Source organism: Xiphophorus couchianus, chromosome 23, assembly GCF_001444195.1.
Source record: "Xiphophorus couchianus chromosome 23, X_couchianus-1.0, whole genome shotgun sequence".
Classification (NCBI taxonomy): domain Eukaryota; kingdom Metazoa; phylum Chordata; class Actinopteri; order Cyprinodontiformes; family Poeciliidae; genus Xiphophorus; species Xiphophorus couchianus.
The window spans coordinates 10286927-10314529 of record NC_040250.1 but is presented as its reverse complement, the minus strand read 5'-3'; the positions used below and the strand labels follow the sequence as shown (position 1 = coordinate 10314529).

At 37.2% G+C, this 27603-nt stretch overlaps 1 protein-coding gene across 4 annotated transcripts in view; it reads left to right on the top strand.

Moving 5' to 3' along the window:
• Positions 1-27603, top strand: part of enox2 (ecto-NOX disulfide-thiol exchanger 2) — a 197918-nt gene that overhangs the window by 49462 nt on the left and 120853 nt on the right. The window contains exon 1 of one of the 4 annotated variants that reach the window (XM_028008667.1): positions 9737-9917. The exons of the other annotated variants lie outside the window; for them this stretch is intronic. Coding sequence (XP_027864468.1) covers positions 9896-9917 — 22 coding nt within the window. The 5' untranslated portion in view covers positions 9737-9895. Of the gene's footprint in view, positions 1-9736; positions 9918-27603 lie in introns of those variants that run through there. 4 annotated transcript variants of the gene reach the window in all.

Sequence of the window (27603 nt, the reverse complement as noted above, 5' to 3'; positions counted from 1 at the left end):
GCGTTGACTCTTGGTTCATTCTGTGCAGTGAAGTAAATGACATTTATTATGAACTCGTTATTTATTGATCTCTAAATGGAACCACAGCGAACACAAACTCTTTAAGCTGCTGACCAGGCCCTCTGTAAAAACATTTACACCTGAATGTTGTAATTTGGTAGAGGAAATCTACATTTTGTATGGATTAGATATCAGTATTGAGTCATACCAAGATTGTTTTAAATTTTCATTTAAAATCTGCAAAAATTATTGAAATTATTTTTGTTTAGATGATGAGGATGCTAATTTGCGCTCTTCAATACGAGCTTATTAGTTTTACTTTTCTCCCCAAAGTTGATCTTGCTATTATGAAATATTTTTTACAGATTTTGATTGCAAAGGTTTCCCCAGCTGTTCATGTCACTGAAAAACGGCACTCCCTGTCTGCCACCTGCCTGTCTGCTGGGTGATAGAAAGTGCCAACGCTTTTCCCTCAGAGCCAAAAAATAAAACTTTGACTGTTTGGAAATATTTCCAATAACAAATAACATTGATTGTCATGTAAGAATGGACTTTAATCTTTTTCACAATATTTTTGTTTTATTTATTATGACAACAATAAAAGCATTGATCAAAAAATGAGTTTGATCATTTCCATTCTGGTGATTAATATTTTTAAAAGGTAATTTTCTTTACAAATACATCATCATCCATTTTATGTATAGGTTTTGTTGTGAGTGGTTTTTATTTCTGTTGTGTTTATTGGTTTTGGATATTTAAAATATACTCCATTTCAGTGATAAAAGTTCTTTACAAAATTTGAATTTATTGGTCTTTGGGATGTGCTGTGGTGGCGCAGGGGTTAAGCACAACCCACATAAGGAGGCCTTAGTCCTCGCCGCGGCTGTTGCAGGTTCGATTCCCGGCCTGACGACCTTTGCCGCATGTCTTCCCCCTTCTCTCATACCCACTTTCCTGTCAATTAACTATCAAATAAAGGCCACTAGAGCCAATAAAACCTTTAAAAAAAAATTATTGGTCTTTGAGAGGACGACCTTGCATTTTTATTCCATTGTCAATATACTACTTGAAAGTGGTCATAAAACGACAATATCATTGATTATTTCAATAATTACTTTGACAATTTATCGTACAACAAAAGTTATGGTGACAGGCCCAGTTCTATTTTTTTGCAATACATCCATCGCTGCCTACAGTCAAATCCTCACAAGCACAAAAATAGCTTTACAGCATACAATCTATTGTAAAGGCCAGATTGAGTGCTCAGGATATTAATTAGTGCAATTGTACCTCTATGGACTCTAATACTTGCAGCCATATTTTCAAATATATTACAAAACATTAATTAATTAACATTAATTATCAGCATATTTCAACCTATTTCAACAAAAGAAAAACATGATTACCTTCAGTTGGTAAACACCTCAGCAACAAAATATAAATTCATATCAAACTGCAATGACCAGTATTCTACTTTAGCAACAATAGGAATAAAAGTTGCCTTCAGTTTTAATCAAATCGTATTGGCCATTTATGTTTTTAATTGCTGTATAAATCAGTTTTTACACAGGTTGTCACGCTGTCATAATTTCATACTGGTCCATGCCCAATACTGCACTCTTAAAGAGGGAAAAGCATTACTGTGGGATTTGGCAAGTAACTCCAAAAAGTCAACAAACATTGTGAACATCCCCAGAGAGAAATAGTCATGAATATGTAGTGAAGAGGCAAATATTGAAGGTTATAAAGGCTTGATAAGACAAGAGAAAGGCTTTGCCTCCCCAAGCCCTTGTTAAACTTTTACCGTTATTGTTGATTAGATGCAGCTTTAATTTAATATGCACTAATTAAATTTAAATTATTGATTATATATGATCTTCCTTTTAACTAACTAAATGTGTTTCACCTGAGATTTAGTTCAAATGGGATTTCTGTGTTTCCGCTTTAGTACATGAAACTAATATGACGGGGCTGATTGGAGTCATGATAAATACATCGGATATTTAATATCCAGCCTTTCATTGGACTCAACAAAACTCGGATGTCACCGAAAGCACTCGCTCTTCTGACTGTAAAAGCAAGCCAAGGCTGCTTTCATCTTTCGCAGCACAAAAACTGAAATTAGCGTTTCATTTCAATGTTTTGCTTATACAAAGCTGGCCACGGAAATAACATTGTTGTGAAAATAAAGTAAAAAAAAATAAATAAAAATCAAGACATCAGCCAAACATTGTTCCCCACGGACACCAAAATTGAATGAGAGCATGCACTGGCTGTTACTCATTATGACTGGCTGACAGGGGTAATTGAATTTGCCTGGAAAACATTCACTTTATTTTCTGACAGATCTTTTTGGGTTTTTGAAAAAAGAGCAACAAGACAGTCTGATTTGAGTTGGTTGTCTTGTGTTTTTCACTATCCTGAATACTAAATGAAATATTTAAAAGCCATGGCTGATAGGAAACCGTGTCTTCTGATGCCTTGTTGTATAATTAGTCCAAACTTTCTGTACATTATGTTCTGTATGTTATTTTTCCTGACCTATTTTAGCTTGTGAAGCTGTTAGTTTAATCATCCAATATTTTTCAAAGCCTAGGATGCAGTCCAAATGTTCGAGGAACACAAGTGCCCATATTTCAGCATAAACTTTCTGAGGTGTTTCCAAATATCCAGCATGGAACATATTCTCCATAATAGATATTATGGTACTGGGTTGCCTGCCTCTAAATGCTGCAGCTTCGCCTCCGTTAGTCTTCTGGAAACTATCAAGTTTAATTTTGAGCTTTAGGATTTGTGTAAAAGCTGTAAAGGATTTCTGAAACAATGGTGGGTGCAATAACAAATTAAGTCAGGGGAAAAGATTGTTTTTTTCTTTCTTTTTTTTTCATCTGCCGCCTGTAGTTGAGATTCCTGTTAAATTGTTCCAAGACAGTGTGGCTGACAGGCAGCAGTGTATTTTATTGTGATATCCTTGAACTGCGTACACTGCTTATCCTAATCAATCTAATGGAAATCTCATAAAGCATTCTTCAATCCATCATCTGATAATATAAAGAATATGGCACAACTACGCACCTTCCCAGACATGACTCTACCTAAGCTCAGATCCTAGTCAAAATAGAGCAATAATAACAGAACTAACCAGGAGGCCCATGTAACTTTGGTGGAGCTACCGAAGCCTAAATTGAAGAATGGCAAAAAGGAATAAAAAGGTCACCACTCCATTACATGGCAACACAGAGACAAACAGAAAAATAAACAATGTACACACACTTTTAGAGAGAGCAGCCGATCTAACAGTCATGTTTTCGAACTGTGAGAGAAGCAGAGGGAGAACATGGTAACTCCATGCAGAACGACCACAGGCCAAGTTTTGAACCCAGGATATCTTTGGTGCAAAGCAACAGTGCTACCAACAGCAGCCATAACATGTTTAGCCATACTTACAAAAAGAGTTTTTCACTTTAAAGCTTTAGTAAGTAAAGCAAAAAACAAAGTTGTAATTTCTATGAATACTGGAAACCATCGTCAGTGCTTCACACAGCAGCTCGGGAACCAGTGAGAACGAAGAGAGGAAGATTGACTGAAAAGACCAAATATTCATGAAATTTAAACAAACTATTTTATTTGAAGATGGGAAAATTTGACACACATTTAATGGACAAACCACACGTTGAGAACACACTAAAATCACATGAAAAGTCACTTGTTTTTGACGCCTCTGGCTCTCCATACTGGAGTGCTGCATCGTCTCCAGGGACGTCAGAGGTTATTTACTGGGAGCAAAGAGAAGAGAGACTCATGTTACAAAAAACATCTTAACAATCCCACAATTTTTGAACATTGTGAGACAGAAAAATTCAGAGGGAGTGCAAAATCATAACTACAGTGTCAGGATGCTTCACAGCTAAATTCTGTTGCAAAGAATATAAATATATTTGCTCCTACTGATAATTTACCAACACTATGTTGTGGGAAAAATCAATTGTTAGGTGAAAATTACTGTCAGGTTTGTCTTATACCATGTGCATGATATGAGATCATGATCAAAAACTCATAAACAGATCAAATTAAAGCTCCAACCGAAGCTCAGAGTCTGTGTGGATTCTGTCAACAGCCAGACAACAGTTTTATGTGGAGGACAAAAAATCCTAAACACTGGAGGCAGTCTGGCCCCTGCGCAGCTGCAGAAAACATTATCTAACCCTGAGTGCAAAGCCCAGAGAAGTTCATTTGGTGAGAGTTCATAAGCACTTAGAATAAAGACACAACATACCATGACCATCAGATTACTAAAGTAATAATGACATAAACTTATAATAAAGTATTCCACTGTAATTCCAAAATATTGTGAGAAGAGATAAACAATGTTTGGACAAACAATTGTCCAAAATCACAACGAAATTAACAGAATAAAAATGACAACCTTTCTCCAGGTATTAAACATCAACAGTTCTTTAAACTGACATTTAAATGTTTTTTTTTTTAATTAAACTGATAAGGAATTGTAATCTTAAATCTCATGTTTTCATTAACTTTATATGCAATAGTTGTTAAGATTTGACTGTATTTAACCATGAACTATTATGTCAAAAAATTAATGCATTTCAAAATGTAAATAAAATGACTATATAATTTTGAGGAAGATTTTAATCTGTTATAAATCTTTCTGGTAAAACTCAAAGGAATCATCTTTAAGTCAATGAGTCTTTGAAAATAACTGATGTCTAAACATTTTTTAATTATAGATTGCTTATTATGGCATTTCTGTAGTTTTATTATTTTTTTCCATCGGAATAGAAGAAATGCATTCTGATTAAATTTGCTTTTGATTCTAAAACAACTACACAATCTGCATCATCTTTGAAAGGTGTATCAATAAAATAAACTTCCAAAAAGTGCAGTTTGCTGTGAAAGACACTAAAATACAAGAAATGTAAAACATCAGAAGTAGGTGAAATAAGCAAGAGTCTGCTACCTCCTTGCAGATTTAATGCGTTTTAAATTGCACTCTTCCTCTGCAGTGCTTTCAAGCAGCCAACTGAAGAATTACAATCACCATCTGTTCGTGTTGATGTACATTAATTCACATTTTCTCTTTCACATTTGTGGCAATTTGCATTAAAACTCACTCTGTGTTTCTAAATGTGGCTAATTTACCTTTGGGTCTGCTTCAGTTTATGTAGTGTCATGTTATTGTGCATAAAGTCATTTTAAGTCTGAACTTGTGCATTCGCAGGTAGAAATGATCGTTTTAGAGGGCTTTTCTCAATGCAGACAAGTGCTGGTGTTATGTAGCTGACCATAGCTTGAACATACAAGGAATTTTTGATCTTTAGAATGTTTTAATACAATAGCACTGTTTTTTAAATAAAATATTGTTGAACTAAGAGTCAAAATGACTAAAATGAGCGAGTTGTAAACTTATTTGACATTCTGTTGACATTAAATATTTCATGAATTATTCATATTAAGAAGTCATTGTCTCTCCACAAGCAGTTTTTGAGGCAAGAATAAAGGAGCCAGCTGACCGCCGTGCTGATACACAAGATAATGTTCCCATTGATATTTTGCATGTCTCAGTACACAGCTAGTGCCTAATTATGGAAGCATAATAGCGTTTGCTCTGCTGTTTTTCTTGTGTAATTAATCTTTTGACTGAGCGTTGATGAAGCCTTGTTCATGTTGCTTTTATCTAATGTGTTGTTCACAGTATGAAAACAGCATAGCATAAATGTTTGAGTGAGGAAGATATTAATGCTCAAAGAAACACATTTGATGTAAAATTAGAAATGGCTGAATGTAGGTTTTATTATTAGATCATTACAAAAGGCAAGACTGCTGACTTAATGCATTGGAGTAAGGTTTCTTATACTCTAATTCACTCATACAGATGTTTATATTGGAATGTAGTAGGTGTGGTACTACAAGCTAGTTTTTCAGTGCTGATTTGACATTTTGCTACTATTTGCACCATTTTACCTGAAGATGAGAACTTTTTATTTTATTAAAACAGCCTAATAGTCCGTCCTCAAGCTTCTCACAATGGTTTGCTGAATGTTTGACCCATTTCTCCAGACAGAACTGGCAAATAATTGGATGGTAGTTGTTTATCTGGAAGGTCCAATGTGCCCAACCTTAACCATCTTTAGTAAAGTCTTGAGATTTTGCTTCGATATTTTCACATAATGTTTTTGTTAACATTACCATCAATATTATAAAGTGAACCAGTTCTTCCTGCAGCAAACTCCAACAGGACATTATGCTGCCACCCCTTAGTTCTAAGTTAAACAATGAAGACGGTGTTCTCAGAGTTAGAACCTTTTTCCTTTGTTCTCCAAATGTCAAGGCGGCCATTATGGCGAACATTTCAAATTTAGTTTCATCAAATAAATGCCATTCTTTTTTTACATTTGTAGAATAATAACATAATCTGACTTTTATATTGCTTGTGATGAAATGGCTTCTTCTTCTCTGAGTGGTCTTTCAGCCCATGCCAGTAGAGGTCTTGCTTCACTGAATATAAATGCACTCTCTTGCCAGTACAAGTCTACGTCTCACATGGCCTGTTTTGTTCTGTGTTTGCTTCACACATTTTGCACCAAAACACATCCATCTCTTGGACACCGTTTATTCCCTGATGGGGCCGATGGTTCCACATTTCCATCATGTTTATACTCGTACGTAAATGTTTGACCAGATGAAAGCGGCACCAGCTGAAAATTGTACCCAAAGATGAATCAAACTTGTGGAGCTGCACAATTCCCTTCCTGCCATTTTGCTGGATTTCTTTTGATTTTTGCAAGATATTCTTTATGTATGAACTAACTCTACAGTATGTTTTGTTGTTGTTGTTGTTGTTTCATGACATAGTGTTGTCCATTAAGGTTTTTAAGACCCAAACCAGTTATAATCACAACTTTTTGGGTGAATTGAGGGCTATAATATAAAAAAGTAATTTAAGTGAATATTTTTTGAAGCCATAAAAATGTATAACCTTCACCAAACAACATTTAAAGAACATCATGCACTTTAGACTTCTACCACAGACTGCTAACATTAATGTACTTTGTGTTGTCCAGTGCTACTGCCTTTTCCAAATTTTATTTTTGAAAAATCAGAGCTGTATGGGATCTCTACTAGCGATTTCTGAGTGACCAGAGGCAGCTTGTCTTTGCTTGTTTGTGTCAGGAATGTTTTGTGAAAGCCACACTTTTTCCTTCCACCAAACTTTATTAATTTGCTTGTTTACAGCCATCTTCTTTAGCATGACCTAACAATGACTGTCTGCTGAACAACTATCAAGTCAGCAGTCTTCCCCATAAAATTAAAATGTGTGATAAATCTGATTTTCACTGTTCAATTTGGTTTAAAATCACATTTAAATGATAAACTACTTATTTGGCATAAACATTACCAAGGACTTGACATCTTTTAGAGGGTCTTTTAATGCCTTTTCAAATTAAACTTTGTCTTTTGTTATTTTTGCTTACACAGTTCAGTGTGTAGATCATGGTTCAGAAATGAGAGGAAAGGGGTTTTACTACAGTCTGCATGTTCAGCATTTTACACTGAAACGTTGATTTCTATGCTTCTCCTCCTCCAACTGGCAAACTATTGAATGACACCTTTTACAGAAGAGCTGCCAGAAGTTTTTGACACATAGCTTTGTCTCATTTTATACAAACGCCGCTTGACAAAAATTCTTATTTTTTCCGAAAAGCATGTCGGGGCTGCGCTAAATGAATTGGATTTGCCTGGGGAGAACTGGGGACGCTTGGAAGCAGCATTATTCCTTTGCTCTTCACTAACGCATGAATACGGAAGAGGATTAGGGCCACTGAAAAAAAAAAAATTATGGCCCAGAAAAAAAAAAAAAATCTCTGAATTTTCATGTAAAAAAAAAAAAAAAAAAAATTCAGTGTCCCGAAAAAAAAAAAAAAAAAAAATTCAGTCCCGAAAAAAAAAAAAAAAAAAAATTCAGTCCCGAAAAAAAAAAAAAAAAAAAATTCAGTCCCGAAAAAAAAAAAAAAAAAATTTCAGTGTCCAAAAAAAAAAAAAAGAAATTTTCAGTGTCCCGAAAAAAAAAAAAAAAAAAAAAATTCAGAAACCACAATTCTGACTTTTTGCTAATAAAATGTTACTTTACCCAATACTTTCCTGGTATGGTTTTCAATATGTTGATTAAGCTCATTTTCCATTTGAGCAGGTCTAAAAGCTATAGTCTAAATGCATTAAAAGACAGTTATCCCTGATAATTGCTAAAAATATATAAACTGTTGCATTTGAAGGAAGTCACAAAAGCGCTCTAAAAATGTTCTCATGTTTTTTGGAATTTAGAAAATACAATTTTGCTAATTCTAACTAACTTAGAACAAGAAACGTTGGGGTGGTGCGGTGGAAAAGCACAACCCATGTATGGAGGCCTCAGTCCTGAATGTGGACATCACAGGTTCAAGCCCCGGACTGATGACCTGTGCTGTGTAGCTTCATTACTGGCTTTCCTGTCTGATCACTCTCAAAGGAAGAGCAAAAAAAACCTTAAAAAGTAGGAAAAGTTTTGTCTTATAACGTCAGACAGTGAGAAAAAAATTGCACGACTTTTTTTATTATTATTTATTTTTTTATTATATATATTTTTTTACATTAATCAACTGCTCATAAATATCTGGTATCAACTCTACTATGCAAACTCTTGGTAAACAAAACAATGAAGTTCATTTGTATTTCACAAAGAACTGGTTTTCATGTGTTCAATTTATGACGTAATTCTTGCTGTACTGCCATTTTGTTCACATCTCAACCATACATTGTCAATATCTTTAGTTTAACAGAACAGCATTGTGTTTGAAAAAAAATTATATTTTTCATTAATCATAATGCATACCCATTTAAAAGGATTGATATTTGGTACATAACTGATTATCATAGAACAATAATTAACTTTGCATCAGCGTTGTTTCTTCAAATGACAGTGTGAAAGCAAAACAAACTATGGATTGGGAAATGAAAACATGTCAACAAAACTGTATGTTTTACTTTTATCAGTACAGTAACAGCTTGAAGACTAATGTCAGGTCAAATCAGAACTCTACAATAAAATTATGACAGCAATAAACTTTCATGTTCTGGCAGAATGATGTCGAAAATGTTATGTTTGCTTGCACACAATATGTCTAATTAAATGCAGTGCAGGAAGTCCTGTTTAGAGGGCACCTATCAGACATTGCAAAAACGATCAAATGGCATGATCGAGATAAACAGCAACACTTTTTAAATTATCTTTATGCGCACTGAAAGTTACGGAGCCCCCTGAATTTTTTTTTTTTTCTGGGACACAGAATTTTTTTTTTTTTTTTTTTTTCGGGACACTGAAAATTTCTTTTTTTTTTTTTTTGGACACTGAAATTTTTTTTTTTTTTTTTTCGGGACTGAATTTTTTTTTTTTTTTTTTTTACATGAAAATTCAGAGATTTTTTTTTTTTTTCTGGGCCATAATTTTTTTTTTTTCAGTGGCCCTAATCCTCTTCCGTACATGAACGCGCCTTATTATCGCAAGGTGTAAAAGATTAGGAGCAAAGCGTTTTTCAGCAGCAGAAACAACAGAACAGTGTCGCCTGCTCGCGGTTCGCGCGCACCAAGCGAACTGTTCGTCTACATCCGGCGAACCGGGCACGTCTAGAGGGCGGGCTTCGCCTGCCGTAGTCAAAAAGGGTCCCGCTTCGACTGGCTGCTCTCATTGCAGTTCAGTCTGCCGAGCGGAGCACAGCGGAGCGGACTGACAGAGAAACCAGCCCCGGCTCCATTCAAGGATTTTTTTTTTTTTTTAAAACCTCCTACAGTTCGTCCTACAACACAGGACCGATAAGGACTCGCACCTCGCCTTCCGTGGAAAATGTTCCTCTTGCAGTACACGGGTACATTATTTTTCCAAGTTTCATCCTACTCTCGCTGGCTGTTTTCCTTCGGTGTCCTCTTCCAGTGTTGTGTTGATAACGGGGGGATGTTATTGTCACACTGCTGCAGGCTATAGCGGGTGTCTCTGCACGCCTCTTACCGCAGCGTTTCGGGACATTTATGTGCGCATCTTTGTTATTTTGGTGTAAGTTACAACTGCGAGCCAGAGGATTCACTTGCCCGAAGTGGTCGGGCGTTTTCCAGCTGTTGAGACCGCAATGCAAGAGAGTAGGGCAGCCTCTCGGTCTCAGTGTGGCTGCGCTGTTGTTTCTCTTGTCTTTGGGGCTTTTTGATGTGGAATGATCTGATTTATGATGGTAGATGATCATGAAAATATCCCCACTCGCATTATCTCACCCTTCTCCAGATGCTGGTTTTGAATGGAAGTTTTAGGAAATGACGCCTGATCTCTGCTGTAAGATGTTGCATATTTCTCACTTCCCTTGGGGATCCTGTTTCTGAGAGGCTGCATTAGTACATCATGATCGACCTCGGTTAGGCACATTAAAGTAGACAGGTCCATCTTGAAGGGAGTTTTTTGCTTCATAAATACAAGGACTTTGGTTGGTTTTGTTGTGGGATTTCCGTGTCATTTATTCCTGAATCACCACAGCTCCATAAGTAGCTCCCTTTAAAAAAAAATGGGTCATTTTCTCTGGACTCCCAGGATCTAATTAAGCGAGGATGATGTTTTTGAACTCTGGCATTAACCTGCTTACTCTGCTTGATTCTGGCACTTTGTTCCCCAGCTTGCTCTGTTTATGGTCATGGTAAATTTAACTCAGATGTCCCACCGCTTTTCTTTATTACAATGTTGTTTATTTATTTGGCTGTTGTTTTGTGTGCTCATAGTGTAATTACTGCCTTCCTTAAGCTCATAAAAGCAAAGCCTTGTCAAAGAAAAGTCTCAAGGCTATAATTCCCCACTTCTTTTAATGCATCACTAATTAGCCCTTATATATTCTCATCCTTTTGAGCATTTAGGAATTTACTTCTCATTTCTCTGCCAAGAGCAACGATCAACTCAAACCACCTGCAGTAAAAATATAAATGAAACACTTGTGTGTTTGCACTAAGTCCTTTCAATCATTTTTGCACTTGAGGTATTTTATGCTGAATGTCAAGGTATTTTTGCAACTCAAGCAACTTGATTAATTGGAGAGTTTTGGATCGAACTTGGATGTTGATCTTAAGGGCTTGAGACTTGTGGTGTAGCACTACCAGCGTTAAACCAGGAAATCCTTTTGATGAGATGCAGGAGAAAGTGCTGGGCAGTTGCTCCGCTCTGCTATTTCCTTTGGCTGAAAGAAATCTGTATATTCTTATAAAAAAAGTTGAATTTAGATCTTTAGAAAGATTTCCTTAGTCATGACGTGGAAACAAAAGCAGTGCCACTTATCACTCTTATTAAGGCAAGCAACAAGAAGGTCTGTTAAAGAGAAGATTGAAAACTGGCAACTAGAGCAGATAGCCTGACTACTCACTTCTAGAAATGTCAAAAATCTAAAAAGGCATAATATTCTGTGATTTAAGTTCTTGAAAGACGCTTTTGTATTAAAATCAAAGCAAATTAGGATTAAGTATAATATCCTTATAAATGTACCAAATATTATGGTATATAATATCTGCAACAGTGTAGATAATTGTTGCTCTTTTGTTTTAAGTGAAAGTAGAGCATAATATCTTCCTGCTATGCTGTTTTGCTTAGGTTAACCCAGTGAAAATGTGGTATTTTAACTTAACGTTATCATAGTGTGAAAATCTAATATTGTTTTATGCCTGCTTGTGAGTATTTTTGTTCTCTGAATGGTTTTAATTTTTCCCCTCATACGTGTTGCTAATCGTGCACAGACGGAGCTTAGTTTCCTCCCATCCAGAGGCGCAAACACGCTTCGAATCAAATTGAGTGAACGGAGGTCGAGTGCCTCCCCGTGACCACTGGGAGGGAAAAGGTCCATCAGGCCTGGTGACAGCAATTTACCTCCGCACGGCTGCAGTTCCCTCTGATCAACTGGCGCAGCAACTTTAGATTGCCTTTAATGCGGTGAGGGGAGGAAAGCTCTTTGCTTAGATCTGTCAGCGAGATGAGATTTTAAGGTTTTACATGCAGCGCTTGAGTAGAAGCTTGCATTTTTCAGCTCTGCTTTGGCATAGGAAGGAGGTGCTGCAGAACAAATTTAGATTTTATGCAGAGCAATACTTTATAATACACAGAGAGATGTGGACACTTTTAGGAAGGTTTTAATTGGCCGTTGCTTGACTGTTTGAGGTTATCAAGTGCGACTCTTACTGCAGGAGTGGTTTAAGGGAAGACAAAAGAGAAGTTGACAACTTAGAAATAAGACTCACCAGCTGCTCTCTAATTTCTGTTTTCTTCAATCAAGCTATGTCAGTGGCAGCTTTAAGTCCATGGTAATGCATGTAATTGACCACTGCTCTGCCTTTTTGGGATTGTTGAATGGATTTTGAAAGCCTAAACAGCGGCAGCTCTAATGTCATCATGGATAAACAAGCTATAATCTTAGTGTTTTTATGAATGTGGTCAAAGCTAAAAGTAATGCACTCTAGCCTGTCAGAAGCATTTTCTTCTGATTTGTTGAGTTTTTCTGGTTCTTGCAAAAAGCAAATGTGCCAGCAGAATGCAGACCAGCATGATTTATTCATCTGTGTGTCACAAATAGAAGCTATTTACCGACTGCCTGCCCATCGCTATTCTGCTCGACTGTTGTCACCTGACAGCTCAAAACCGAGGTGACAGATAGGTAGGAGACACTTTAGATTTCTTATGAGCCAATTTCTGCACTCAAACAAATGCCATCTACTTTGAAAGCTTTGCCAGAGTTGTTTGTAGTTAGTTATATCAAACTAGTCAGGGCGAACCATTTCATACTGGCAAGAAAGATTTGTTTTTGGAGGGTATGTGGATTTGTTTCTATTTTTTTGGCATACAACATGTTGACTAATTTTTTCAACAGCTTGAGATTTTTTTTTTTTTTTTTTTTAATAGATGGATCTTAGTCAGTCTCTCGTAGTGCACAGGCTGTCTCTCTGGATTCAGAATGGATTTCATGAAGGTTTTCCTTCAGTAGATAGTAAAAAAAATTAATGGCAATTGCAATAAAAACATAATTAAAGTACAAATTTGGAGGAATTTTTGATTTTGATTCTGAAAACATTTCCATAGGATGTCTTTCTGTTGAGTAGATAGCAAAGATATATGGAGTAGAATTAACAGTTTTTTGTATCCATCTGCAACTAAATTCATTTGGATTTGGTTATATTACCATTTAAAGTCTTGCAAACTTCAAACCTCTCCTGGACCAAAGATACTAAGGGATTTTTGGCCCAGAACTCTTTATCCAATTTAAATGATGCCACTAAAGTTTAGAAATGCAACAGAATTTAACCCAATCCTGTATCTTTGGATTCATACTGTTGTAGATTGTGCAGATACTTTTAAAAAAACACAACTCTACTACTATTTGACAAAAGTTAGTTGATCTTTAGGAGGTTGAACCCAACTTTAATTCTTCACAGAAGTAAGCTGAAGCTCTGAACAACAACCAGATGCTTGTCATTCTGTCCATCTCTTCACTATTTCTGCACAGTGTTGGTTGATGGCAGCATCCCTGAGTAATACTGTTTGAGATTACTCAACACTGCTGGACTGTGTTTAATGGCAAACGTTTTCTCCAAGTCTATGCGTGTTATTGATTACTGTGACGTTAGTTTCTCGTGGTGTGTGACCTAATAGCTCAGTGTTCACACACATCCAACTCTAACTTTTTACAAATGTTAATGTTTTGATGTGTTCACATGCTAAAACACCTCACTCTAGGGAGAACTTTCTTTGATTACAAGGTTATTTCTGAGCTGATGGTCATCACAAAGACAATGTTAGTTTGTTTTGGAGTTTTCTTGTCCATTTTGGATATCTTCAGTCATCTTTAAATAATCTGTCAATGTTTGTTGTGTGTCTTCCAACCTTTACAGTTGACGAGTTCTAGGACTGAAGTGCTCATGGCAGCAGGTTGGAGTAGCTCTGTTAAATTTGTTCTGATTTGTTCTTTTTGTAGATTTTTCTCTATAGTTATTTTTTTCAGAGACATTGCTTCTTTAGACAATTATTCCCTATGGTTTTGATGCTGTGCAGCTAAGCGCTTTTTGCTCTTACTGTTTTTTACTCTGACAGTGGTTATGATACATAACCGTGGCAACACGATGTTTGTGGTGGGGGGTTTTCAAGCCGGAGCAGCTGATTAGCATCTCAAAAGCTCAAATAGTACCGGAACTACAAACCCAAACCACAGAGGAGTTGAAAAGGAGGCTTCATGGATGCAGAACAGGACCAGAGAGCAGAGAGAGAACGAGAAAGCTAAGACCATCTCTTCCATTAATCATTATAGGCAAGACAGGAGAGGGATGTTAAAGAGAAGATTGTAGTCTCCACCGTCTCTCTGCCCGGCTTTCTAACCATATGAACAAGCAGAGCTTTTAAGAGGAGCAGCAAAGGCAACTGAGGTGGATTAGCAGCGATTGTTAACAACTAATATTGTCAATCAGAGCATGTTACTCACAATATTGTCTCTGCAACCTGGAAATTGAACTGTTAGCATGCTATGACAGTCATGAGACGATCATACAGCAACAGTTTTCAGTCAGAGGCTTTTATTGATATGTTGATGGACTGACTGCTACTGGAGATAGCATCACCATCCACAATGAAAAGAGTTATGACAATATTTACTGTTGAATAGTACCATTTTCAATACACTCATCATCTTAAAAAATATTTAACATTTTAACTAATATTATTTTAGTGATTGAATAATTGATTGAGAGCCACCAAATGCTAAATGTGCATTCAAAATTATGAAAGGAAATTTTTTACTGCTTTCTTGGTGGTTGTACACAAATGAAGAGTATTTTTTGCAGGTCTAGTTTATGTGCCAGCAAATTCAGCATTGAAACTGTTTTGTCCTTTTTTAGAAAAGATAAAGAATTAAACATCAAAAACTGTGCTTTGAAGAACTTGTGTTTAGTCCTATTTTGTCGAATTTAAGCACAATAGATTCTGAGAAAGAGCTACAGTGGTTTATATGTGCGAGGAAGACGTGAAGTAGCTCTAAATTGGAAGCCAACTTGAGCTTTTCATTGTTGCTTGTAAATTTGCAACTGTTGAAATACTGTCAAAGTAAATGGTTTCTACTCGGATCTTTATAAATTTGGAAAGATTTCAAGAAAAATCTAAAAGGGCAAGGTGTGTAAGAACCCCGGAGGGAAGATGATTTAGTTTTTTCTTTCCCTTTATTCCCGATTGTTTGTATCCTAAATCTCAGAAACTTTTGCTATACTTTGACGCTTATGGTGCTATTTTGTCCTACTACAAGAGATCTTTATTTCTCAATTGAAAACTTTCTATTATCAGAAACAAAATGTTGCTGCGGGTGCTGTTGCGCTGCCAAGCAGAAAAAAATCCATATTTGGACTCTTTATATCAAGAAACATTTAAATTCCTTCCTTAGAGACAGTTTGTAAATTTCTAAACCAAGAATAAAATATTTCTGTCATCTTTCCCAAGGTAATTGGCAGCTTTTTTTTTTTGTAAAGAAAAAGCTAATCTCATATGCTGTGTTTCTAATGAATTTGACTGGCTTCTTGTTGGGTCTAGATTTGTGTAGATAATTGTCAGGGTTGTAACTGTTAGTTCCTGTGTAACGTTCACCTGCAGTCATCTGCAAAGGTATTCACAGTCCACAACTTTTTATCTTTGTTTTAGATGTTTTGCAATTAAGTCTGTTATGTGTTAGACATTTTTATTGAGGCCCCTTGAAATTACAGCAACAAAGCTGCAAAGCTGCCTCTTGTCTGTAACAATTTCATACATGTTGAAAATTACATTTCAGCCTTTTTTCTTCTCAAAGCAACTCAAGCTCAGTCCGGTTGGATAAATTTGAAGTCTTTCCACAGATTCTTGACAGGTTTTAGGTCTTGCTACCTATAACGCATCACCTTGGGGAGGATGTGTTCAGAGTTAGTTTTCTGTTTATGGTGCTTTGCATGTTGGTCAACATGTTCAGTATTGGTCTCAATTCTTCTCCTCCTGAGCTCAGTGTCACAGTGTTTAGTGAGATGTCCAAATCTTGGGATACTGTTTTGTTTTATTTAGGTGTGTCAGAGTAAATAGGGACTGATGTACAGAAAACCCATTATATGACTTTCCCTCCTCTTCATTCAGTAAGTTCAGTAGGTATGAATGACTCCTTAAGTACCTTCTGACTTGGTTAAATTGTCCATTCTTAAACAGCATTAGTATTCTTAAAGGGAATCTAAAACATTCCCAGGTTAAAGAAATCTATGGTAGCTGGTGTAGAAGATCCCTGGGAGCAGCAATAATGCTTGCAGCAGCAGCAGCACTTGAACCTGCCATCTGGTATTGAGTCTCTAAGAGCAGGAGAGCTCAGCAGCCTAGAGGCAACCGATTCTCAGGCTCCAACCGTATCAGCGGGGAGAGCTCTTCATTTCTAATCACTTTCATGATAAGACACCACGCAGAGAACCTTGAAATTGGGAGGTAAGGAATTTGAAAAGCAAGTTTTAGCCACATGAAAGATGAAGTGGGCCGTTACAGTCTTATTCTGCATTTGCTTTATTTGAGCACGTGTGCGAGGATGGATTTCGACTGAAGTGCAGCTGTGTTTAAACCCAGCTAATGGTCCATTTAAGCGGTGGAGAAAGGAGACACAGTTTGAGGAAGCTGGATTATGCTGATCAAATGAAGTTGCTGTACAAGTGTCTGTTTTCATAATTTATCTCAAAAGTACATAATTACTGTTTTTCTTTGATCAACAACAATGATATTGACTTCAATTCTGGGGGTGTTGAGTATCAAAATCTGACGGAACTATTTGAGAGATTAAATTTTTAGAGATTAAGTGGTACTTTGTAACATATTCGTTTCTCATTTTCATTGCTTATTAGCATTAGCATTGATCACAAATTCCAACGTTGCCTTAAGTTAAGGCTTCTTTTGTGATGATTTGACCTGCTAATACCATTTTCTGGTAGATTTACAAATTTTGTCTTTTGGGACAAGTTTAAGAATAGCACTGAAAATATAATTTTTTCTAAGTAAGAAGTCATTGATTATTTATATGAGGATAAGAGGCAATATTCCAGCAAGAGCATTAATGTAAGAGGATTTTGCTGTTAAAACAAAATGACTACAGAGTTTACATTTTAAACTGCTTTCGAGTCATCGTGATCACAGTGGTGCCTGGGTGTGTTCCCTCAATAACACACTTTGACTTTAAGATTTCCAAAAGGCTGGCAGAACCCAGTTTGGCCAATGACCAGCCTCCTTGTTATCTGCTGAAAGTCTTACTGTCTTTCTCAGCCTGAATGAAACACAGATTTGTCGTAGAAAATACAGTTTACTTACAAATGGCTTCTTACACGTGTGCTTCTTGCAATAACTTTTTTAACAAAGTTGAGTTTAACATTTAGGATGGCAAAATATACTGAAATGTAATACTCATTGTGGATGTTCATGAAGTATGCCTGATTATGTAGAGGCCTTAATACAGTGTCTAACTGACTAAATATTACAATTACATTTAAAATGCAAGTTCACAGCACTTCAAATAAACAAGCCAATAATTATTCCACTTCAGTTTTTCGCAATATATTGTGGCGCCTTATCCCTAACATTGTTCAACCTTACAAAGTTTGAGTCTTCTTCTCTCAGCAATAGGGTTCACACTACAGAGTGTTAGGACAAGGCAGGGCAAGCAGAAAATCACCCAAAGACATGGTGCATTTCTATTTTATGAGGAAAAAAATGTCTGTTCTTATTATTCGTTACAGTTTCCATGGTTTAAAGTAGAAGAAGAATACAATGTTACTTGCCAAAGTATTTATTTGGTCATTTTTTGTTGTTAGTAGATAAATGGCTGAACTTTTATTCAGATACTGTTTACAATCTAATAGAAAACCTTTCAACTTTAAGGTAGACCTTGGATGATCTTTTTGTTTTGTTTTTTAAGCAGATATTGTTCTGTCAAATTGTGTGTAAGCAGAAACCCTGTTTGGCTGTTAAGCCCTTGGAACTCAAATATTTGGTGGCAGCTTTCCAGTCAGTCTTCAAAAATTGTGCTTAGGCATGTGTTTTTCTAGTGAGACAATCCAGAGTGCAGGTACAGCTGTCACTGTACTGTTCTGGGCACATGTTAGTTCGTCCCCTGAGATGTCCCACTTCAGTGCGTTTCTAGATAGGAGAGGGTAACTGTGGTTGAAACAAGACAAAAATGTTGTACTTGTCTGGTAAGAAGGCAGTCTTAAAGACAGAAACATGCCTTTTTTTTCTTATTTTCTTGTTTTTTTTGTTCTTATTCAGCAGTATCAAGTGAGATGTGCAACTCTAGAAAATATGTCAGATGATGGATCACCAGATACATGGAGTACAGTGCTAAATACTTTTTTGGAGTTACTTCTTTCCAGTGTTGCTTAGGAGACAGCAGGTTATTGTTTTCTTGTCTTTGTGTCTTGTATTTTGTAAGGATTATCTCCCTTAAATTTACAGTTTATGGATACTTTTGATATACTGTGGGTTCAATTGAGAGAGACCAGAATGTATTACAAAGAAATCTCTTGACATTTATTACCCCTTTGCTGCTAACTTATGAGTATGCGTTGCTTCAGAGTTGACCCTCTTAGCCAAAGTTGTTTCATGCGCTGATGTTGAACATTCCTCCCTCATACCTGAGAGCTTGGTTCAGTGGCTCGGATCAGAGAAAGAGGGGTGTCCAGAGATTGCCTGTCTGGAAAGCAGCCATCACTCCACTGTAATAGAGACTGAGAGGCCAGATTTATGTGGCTGTTACTTTAGGAAGAACGAATGGCTTAAGGGGCGAAGGAGCAAAATGGTACCCAAATGGATGGACAGAATGTAACCAAGAATGCATTATTAAAAGGGCACCAGAGGTTCTTTGTATTCTCTCTGTCTTGTGGAGACATTTTGCTGTTCAGTGGAAGTCCAAATGAGAACAGGGGCTGCTTTCATGGGATGGCGAGTTGAGTTGGTCTGCCGGGCTATTAACTTCATATTCTGTTTCCTGTGTACATGATAGCTCAGCTCTCTGAGGGAATGAGGTTGCAACATTATGGCTAACCCAGGAATGTTCCATTTGCAGGACTTTTTTTGTGGTGACTTTGATTTCTTCTTTCTTTTTAATTTGCATCAAGAAACTTAAAGTTTCTCACTGTGCAGCTCTTTTTCACGAAATGTCTCCAGAGCAGCTCTGAAAGGTTTGGTGTTTTGAGTTCAAAGGAAGCCCTGTACTTGCGTGTGTACGGCAGTGAGCCTGGCTGGAGTCAGATCCCTGCTGTTGGATAAATGCAGGCTTTTTTCTGCTCTCAGCATATCTTACTGCCCAGTCGCAGGTCGGTCTGTAGCCTTATTTTCAGCCTCTTTCTGAGGAATGAGAGGTCAGCATTTAGAGGAGGATGATACAACACTGCTGTAACATTTTTACCAGGGAATGGGGTGTAGCTTTCTAGATGGGTTCTTCAAATTATAGCCTTGTCTATTTTTGAAACATTGGAATGCATCTTGAGGTCAGCTTTTGCATGAAATGAACATGATGACAAGAGCAGATTTGAAGATTCAGTCAGGATTTCACTGTCTCTCAATGTGTTTTCAGGGAATAAATGTCTAACAGTCCCTGTGTTAAAGGACTATAGTTTACATCCCAAACTATTATTATTCCTGAATCCAAAACCCCCATCTGTCAGATTTACTGAATGTAATATTTCAGTTCACGGTTGGTCTTGTTTACCTTAAAGACTGGGGAACAGTCATATTCATTCACGCTTGTTTAGAAAAGTAGTCCCAGCTAAAGCTCAAATTACGCTCAGGAGAGTGTCAGCAGAATCTCTGAACATAATTTCAGACAGGACGATGCAGGAGGGAGGAGCACCTGTTCTCCTGCTTGTCTGGTATATGAGCCTAAAGTTATAATTCAGAGGAAAATATGTGACACGGAAAACGGCATCATTTAATATTGTAGATGAGGAGTATTTTTCTGCTCATTTAGTCTGTACAGTTGTATTATTGTCCCTGAGCTTGTTGGCATTTTGTCACACCTTATAGCATAAATGTATTTCAGAGAGATAGACCAACAGAAAGTAGCACATAATTAGGAAGTATCAGGAAATGGATTAGAGTTTATGTTTCTTTTTATAAACTGTTACTTGCAACAAAATCTCCAAAGAGAAGCATTCAAATACATTTTTATTTCCATGATGTCATTTTATCTCTGATGTTCTCTAACAGGTCTTCACAGAACAGCCAGATTTATATGAGATCAGAAATGCACACAGGTGGGCTTTAATTGGGTAATTGAATTTTTTGTGGGGAGGTTAACAGAAGTGAAAGTGGCTAAACATAAATTCATGCTATAATTTTCAGATTATAGCATGAAATTGCATGTACCATTGATCACTTTCATTCCACTTCACAATTGTGTTCTTCTTTGTTTCAAGTAATACTTCTGCGTTCTCTGAGTCAAAACCCGCAAGAGAAAACCAACATACGCTTTTTTCCTGTATAATATCCTGCACTGCAACACACCAGGTTAGTTGTTTCATAGATCAGTGATAGCGAATATCTTTCAGATTGGATGCTGGGACCTTAAGGACATACGCTGGCAATAGCTGACTGAACATTATGGAAGTGAACACAGCCATTACAGACGGGGACATAATTGGATTCACAAATCAGCCATGGCTCCAGGTTTATGGTGGCACTGGCCTTTATGGGTCATATTTCAGAAGCTGCTAGGCAGTTCATTATAGGAGACTTGGTACAAACAAGAAATGCTGAATAAGACAGTGAGAGGAGCGTCTAAACTTGCTCTTTATTGTTAAAGATATATCAGACGTTGGTAATTGTCATGTTGTTTTACTCCTGTGATACTTCCTATATAGTTTACAGGTCCATTTTGTGCATATTGTAAAACCTGCTGCTTTAAACCAGCCCTTCTGTACTTATCTATTATTTATCGTTCAGTTGTTGTCTCTGTTGACAAATAAAATGCTGTGTAACAAGGAGGCTGATGATATATGTATATGATGCACAAGTGTGAGACTGTGTGGGAGGAATAGCTAAGGCGAGTCTTTTCGCCGCCTCCCGTTCGGTGAGCTGGAACACACTGCAGGTTCACCGTCATGCTCCCCATGCTTGTCCCAACAGAAGTCAGAGTGGTGGATCGATATGAAGATTAATTATTGTGTCCACGTTGAGGGCTGCACCCAGAAAGTGCATTTTTCAGGCCTCTGGTGAGAGGCCAAATGCTCGCCCTGACGAGTGTGGAGCCGTAGCTTGTTAGTGTGGTCTGTGGACCGGAGCTGCCCTTAGAGTAAATTGGACTAAGCTCCAGGGGTAACGCAGTGAGGCTGAAGCTCAGCTTAGCAGCACCGACCAGCCTACCACAGGTCCCACGGCATTTTTCTTGGCCTAATATAACCACCTGGATATTAAGTATTAGGTTAACGCTTCTCTGAGGAATTGAGGGCTGAAGGATATCCAGTCAACTCTGCTGGAATGAAAAGTTTCTCCTGAGCTGCCGGTCTTAAAATGAAACATTTCTTTATTTTAACTGCATAACTTGTAAATCTCATTTTACAGGCTTCCTATCCAGTCTGCATGGAGATATGGAGTTTTACTTGAGTTCTTTCCACGTTTGGATAATTCTGAAAAAAAAGGGCTTGTGATAATATCTACATTTTGAGATGCAGTTCACTGTAAGAATAGTATTTTTTCTTCCATCCTTCCTCTCTTGTGACCTTTCTTTGTCATACCCCTTTCATTTCTCTCTCCTCACTTGCTTAATAGCGTATCCTTTATTTCCTTCCTTGCAACTTTCCTTTCTTCGTCTTGAATTGGGATCTTCCTTTTTTTCTTGTGTCCGATCTTACTTCATGGTGTTCTTTTTGTATCTCCATCTTTCAGTCTCTCTTTTTCCTTGTGACCTCCTTCTTTTCATACTTGTATTCCCTGGTTTGTCCAGGTTACATATTTAAAGCTTACCTATCGCAGAAATATCGACTCTAAAGTCATGGTGAGTTTGAGGGTTTTTAAATGAACACAAAGGACTGAGAACTCTGGAAGGCTGTCTGGTAAAATCTTAAATTTTTGAATAAAAAATGTCAAAGCCTGGATTTTTAGAAAACAGCCTGTTATGGACACATAAATGGACAAGAACTCTTGCTACAGTATATATGTTTAACCAGCCTGTCCCGCATTGAGATTATTTAGTGTTTGCACAGTTTATCAATGTGTCTCTGTTGAAGCATATTGATATATTGTGTCTTAAAATGTCCAGCATGTCACGCCGATAAATCAGCAGCATATGTTTGGGTGCAGGCCTGAGCTGCAGAGGCAGGGAAAAAATGGCCAACAGCAGAATGATAAATTTCCCTCCTGAAGGCCACTGGAGGATTTTAGTTTGTTGAAGACTTGTCGAAATCATGAACAGAACATGAATCACTCACTATTGCTGGCAGATGCTAGGGTGATTACAATAGTCTAAGTCCTTGATTTGATCAAAGACCGTCAAAGCAGCATGCATTTCTTCTCTTGGTCCCTCTTAACAGACGTCTCTAAATAAATTGAAATTGGTCCAAAGGATTTGTTCATTTTAGGGACTGAATTTGACTTACTAATTGTCATTTCACCATTTTCTACTTTTGCAATTTGGTAATTTCATGCCAGCATTTTCAAGTTAGAAAAGGAACATGTCTTGACAGATGAATTTTACAAAAATGTTATGATTATAAAATGAACTTGGACTGTATTCAGGCTGCACAATGTCAGAAAAACATGTAACTGCAATGCTATTGCTGAATATTGCAATTCAACATCTATTACATATAACTTTTTCAAGTCATTTTCTTTCATTACAATATCCCCACCAGTTTTTTTAACATCTCAGCCACTAAAAATACACAAACATCAAGTGTGCATCAAGGACAGTGAAAGCTCATCCAACAGGCCAGATATATCATTGGCACTTGAAGTGTAATGTCATACCAAATATTTAAGGATGCACTGAATTGAAAATTTGGGCCAATATCAACATCCAATAGCAACACTGCTTTTATATTTCCCAATATTATATATAGTTAGTTACCCTTACAACTCTGGGAAAAAGTTCACACCGCTGATATTGCTCCTCTTCTTCACTCGCATCCCCCTTAATCCTGCTGTGCATCACGATCACTGTTACATGCCCAAACAAATATTGCATGGCCAAACTCCTCTCAAAACGCAAACACACACAAATCACAAGGTCAAAATAAACTTTGCTTTAGACTGATATTAATGTCAATATGTTGCTCTTCATCCCTACAAATACTGCATGTTAGCTTGCTTTTGCTATTGCAACATGACAAAAATTGGTATTTCTAGATTTCAATTACATATATTGGGCAACTCTGGAATCGAACTTAATTAGAAAATCTCTGCATTTAGAATAGCAGAGTTTTGATGTATTGTACTACCTCTGCTGCTCCAGAAGAAGGTGAAAATGGTGGTATTAGCTGCATTAAATTCTAAAGAGGAAAAATGTAAGATGAATAAAGCTGTTCTAGGCTAAAGATTGTATTGAAACAATTGTAACTTATGTTTCTTTTTTTCCCCTGTACTATTTAAGGATTTCTTCCAGGCATTAAATTGATCAGCTTTTATTTGGGTTTTAATGGAATCCAAGTCAGGACAAGGCAAGACAGATGTGGGAAGAAAACTTAAAAGTGGGTTCACTGTTGTTAGTTTTTTGCCTGCAGGAATACATAAAAAAAATTGGCTTTTTGTCATAGCTTTTAAAAATGTCTGCTTTAGAAACCATTATAAGAAATTCAGCCAACCCCCCCCCAAATCTAACGAGTTTGAGCAACTCAAAATAACATAAATGTTTGTTTTTTTTAGGTAAATGATTTTGTCTATATTTCTATAATCATTAAACACATATCGAGAGCAATCTATAATTAAATGGCATGGGGGGAAAATAGAATAAACTGACATTTTTAAAAAATAATTCACCAAACTTTGTTTTCATGTTGAGGCATAATTCCAAAATATGAAATTACTTGGAGTTCCTTTTGCTCTTCCTCATACTGTTGCTTTAATTATGTTCTCATATGACTCATTTACAGTGAAAAATATGCCATGCAGCTACGGCCTTTGGTATATTAAGTGTAAATATCACTGCACAAATGCAAGTCATGCAGTACAGATTCATAACATATTAAATAATCAATCTTTGCCATCTTGTGCTTGTCACAGCGTTTGTTGTTTCGTTTCCATTCTCATCACCTTGTGCGTTAATTAGAGAGCCAGTACAGTTCCCAGTTTGTCTGGTCTGACGTGTGATTGATGCATAACTGTAACTAGGATAGACAGAACAGAACATGAAAAGCTCATGGGAGAGGAGCTGGGCTCAGCCAAATCATAGCAGCTGGGCCTACCCAGTTACATGATCTATGGCGCTTCATTTGTTTGTTCTGTCTTGGTAATTAAACAAGGGGAGACCCACGCAGTGGTCTCTGGCTGATTGCTTCGTTTCTCTCCCCTAATCTTCCCGTAAGACCACATAATTAATGGCGGAATGACAAGAGAGCCCCCAGCCCTTCTGTTAATTGAAGGGATTCATCTTGTTTACTCAACTTACTCCGTGTTTCTTTATTTTGGGCTCGGCCCGGGTGTCATCTCCACGATCGTCAAAGTTGTGGAGATTTGGCATCGGTCCGGATGTGTCGTGGCAGATGATGTCGTGACAAGTTCTTTCTCCGTTGGGAATATTGGAATCTAAAATTTAGCTCTGTTTTTCTGACTTGATGCTCATTGTTTCAGACACACTCAGATGAAATTATTTCTTTTGTTTGTTTGGTCCCACATAGTTAAGTCAACTCACACTTAATAACAACCGTGAGGCAGTGGCATGTTTATGTGCAGGATGTCACTGAAGACAGGTCCACGGAGATGGAAAGGGGCTTTTAAACATTAACAACACAAGCAAGATAAGATCTTTTCATGAGAAGGAAAATCCCTAGAAGGTGCCATTTGAAGCAGTTAAACCCCTTTTATTGTACTACAGACTGCCCTCTTTTTGATTTAACTTTCCTGTGCTCCTTTTGACTGTAGATATTAAAGCATTTTATCTGTTTTCTCTCCCGGCTATTGACAAGTTTCGGCCTGAATGGGGTCTGTCGTGAGCACTCTGTAGACATGCAGCCTGCAGGTAAACAACTCTGGGGAAATGAGACCTATGCTCATTGTAGAAGTGCTCCTCTGGGCAAAGAGCTGCTCAAGCAATATTTTGACAAAGACTTGTCAGCATCTGCCTCCTGCCCAGACCTTCAGAGGCCCACACCGGCAGCAGGTGATATGGATACAACTCCACTCAAGTGAAAATATCATTTTTAACTGAAATACGTATGCAGAGTTGTGGGTAAAAGATGCTACAATACTTCAAGTATAGTTCTGATTATGTAGAATGTTGATGCATGCAAAGATTTACATTGACGATCTGAAGGAGAAACAATCCTTGAGAGCTGCATTCACACCAGCCCTGCTTAGTCCACTTTAATTGATCTCCAATTTCTTTGCCTAGAAGGTTCAGTACGTTTGAGTGTGAATGCGCAATATAACTCTGACCTTCCTAAAATCCTAGGACTTGCTTCAGTTGAAGTGAACTCTGGCATGGTTTGAAGTCATTTATGAATGCAAGCGGACCAGAGACCGCTCCCAAAGCAGGAAGTGTACTGTATTGCAGAGAATTCTGGGTAAATACAACAACAACAAAAAAAAGTGCAAATCTATTGCTAGTTTAAGACCTTTTAGTTTACATTTCAATTAAGAAGAAAATTTGATCCATGTCTTATGTTTTATGTTGTTTCCTTTCATGGTTCTTGATGTTGTGCCACCAGAAGTGAGGAGGTAAGCAGGTTTATTTTAAAGATTTTGGTTTGGCTTCAGCTGCATCAGTTGAAAATGCAACAAATGGTTGGTTTTTTTTTTTGTTTTTTTGTCCACAATCGAGTCTACCAGACTGTCACATGAAAACACCACAAATGTGAAAACCTGGATACAATTTAAGACTTGTCTTTGTTTTGGTGTGTGTGCTTTTTATTTCCAGCACATTGTTCAAGATATCTTTCTTTGTTTTGCTGTTTCTTTTTTTCTTTTTTGATCAACAAAAAGTAGTTCAAAGCTCTGAATCTGAAGAAAAAAATGACACCTGGTGTTAAACATTATTACAAACTAAATTGGAAAACTATGTGGATTTGTTTTTAGCCCCACTGACTTAATATTTGGAAGTACAACAGTGTACAACATTTTTCCTCATTATTTTTTTGTATAATGGCTCAAGCTCAGTGTACTTGAATGGTTACCATAAATGAACATAAAAGTTTATGTCGAGTCTTTGACTTGACCTTTTTAACCCAAGAATATGCTTTGGTCTATACTCTAATTGTAGCCAACAATTAACTTCTAGTATGACAACAATTAGTGCTGGAAGGCGACTTTCTACCTGTGTCTCAAGCCTCTCATAAGTTTTCCTCCAGGATTTCCCTAAATTTAGCTACATCCATCTTCCACTCAACCCAGACCAGCTTTTTTTTTCTGGTGCTGAACCTCCCCACAGCATGGGGTTCCACCCTGGGCAGTGGTCTCGACCATCCTGCCCCACTTAACCGCCTGCATAATCCAAAGCATTCGATGCACCCTGTGGTAGATTTGAGACATCAGGGACGTCTTGCATCATATAAAGAAGTAGTGAACTGGTGTGTTGGTGAGGGCAGCATATATGAAGTGAACATCCACAACAACAGGCTTTGTTTAGGGCCACACGCTGGTCTCCTGTATGTTTTTATATCTGCCAAGCATACAACAAATAGATGGATGGCTCTGCTTTTTCAAAATGAAATATTTCTGGCATTTTGATACTAGTGACAATGATGCTTGGTGACCTCTGACCTTTGAGATAATGCTTGGGTGGATGCAGTATTAGTTTTCCACCACATGTAGCATTTTGAATGGCATGTGGCAAACAGCCAAGTTGACTTTGTATCGCTACTACAGACCTGCTTCTATGTTTAATGTTCTCTCTGCTGTACCTGTCAGTTTAGTTGGGTGGCTATATTTTTATAGGTAACATATCTGACATACTCTTCACTTTTGGATGATGGATTGAAGAGTGCTGTGTGAGACTTTAAAAGGTTGGAGTATTGGTTTATACCATAACCTTATTTTAAATGTCTGCTGTGTATCTGGGTTTTCACAAAGCCTTTTGTTAATTAATAATCTATTCACAGAGCAGCTGTACAATTTTATTACAGGGTATAAGAGTAAAGGAGATCGTACAGAAATGCTTGCCTCAGAGATTTTTGAGTGATGATAAAACATTAAAAACATTTTTTTTTTTTTTTTTTTACTTGACAGTTGAGCTCCACTTATTTTGGTGTACTCCATCAAATCCTGATAAAACGCCTGAATGCTGAAATATTCTGGGGGTGGGAATACTTTTTGGGTTGACATGTTCAAATCTTCCATTGTCCCCTTGATCCTTGAGAGTCTCTTACAAGGTA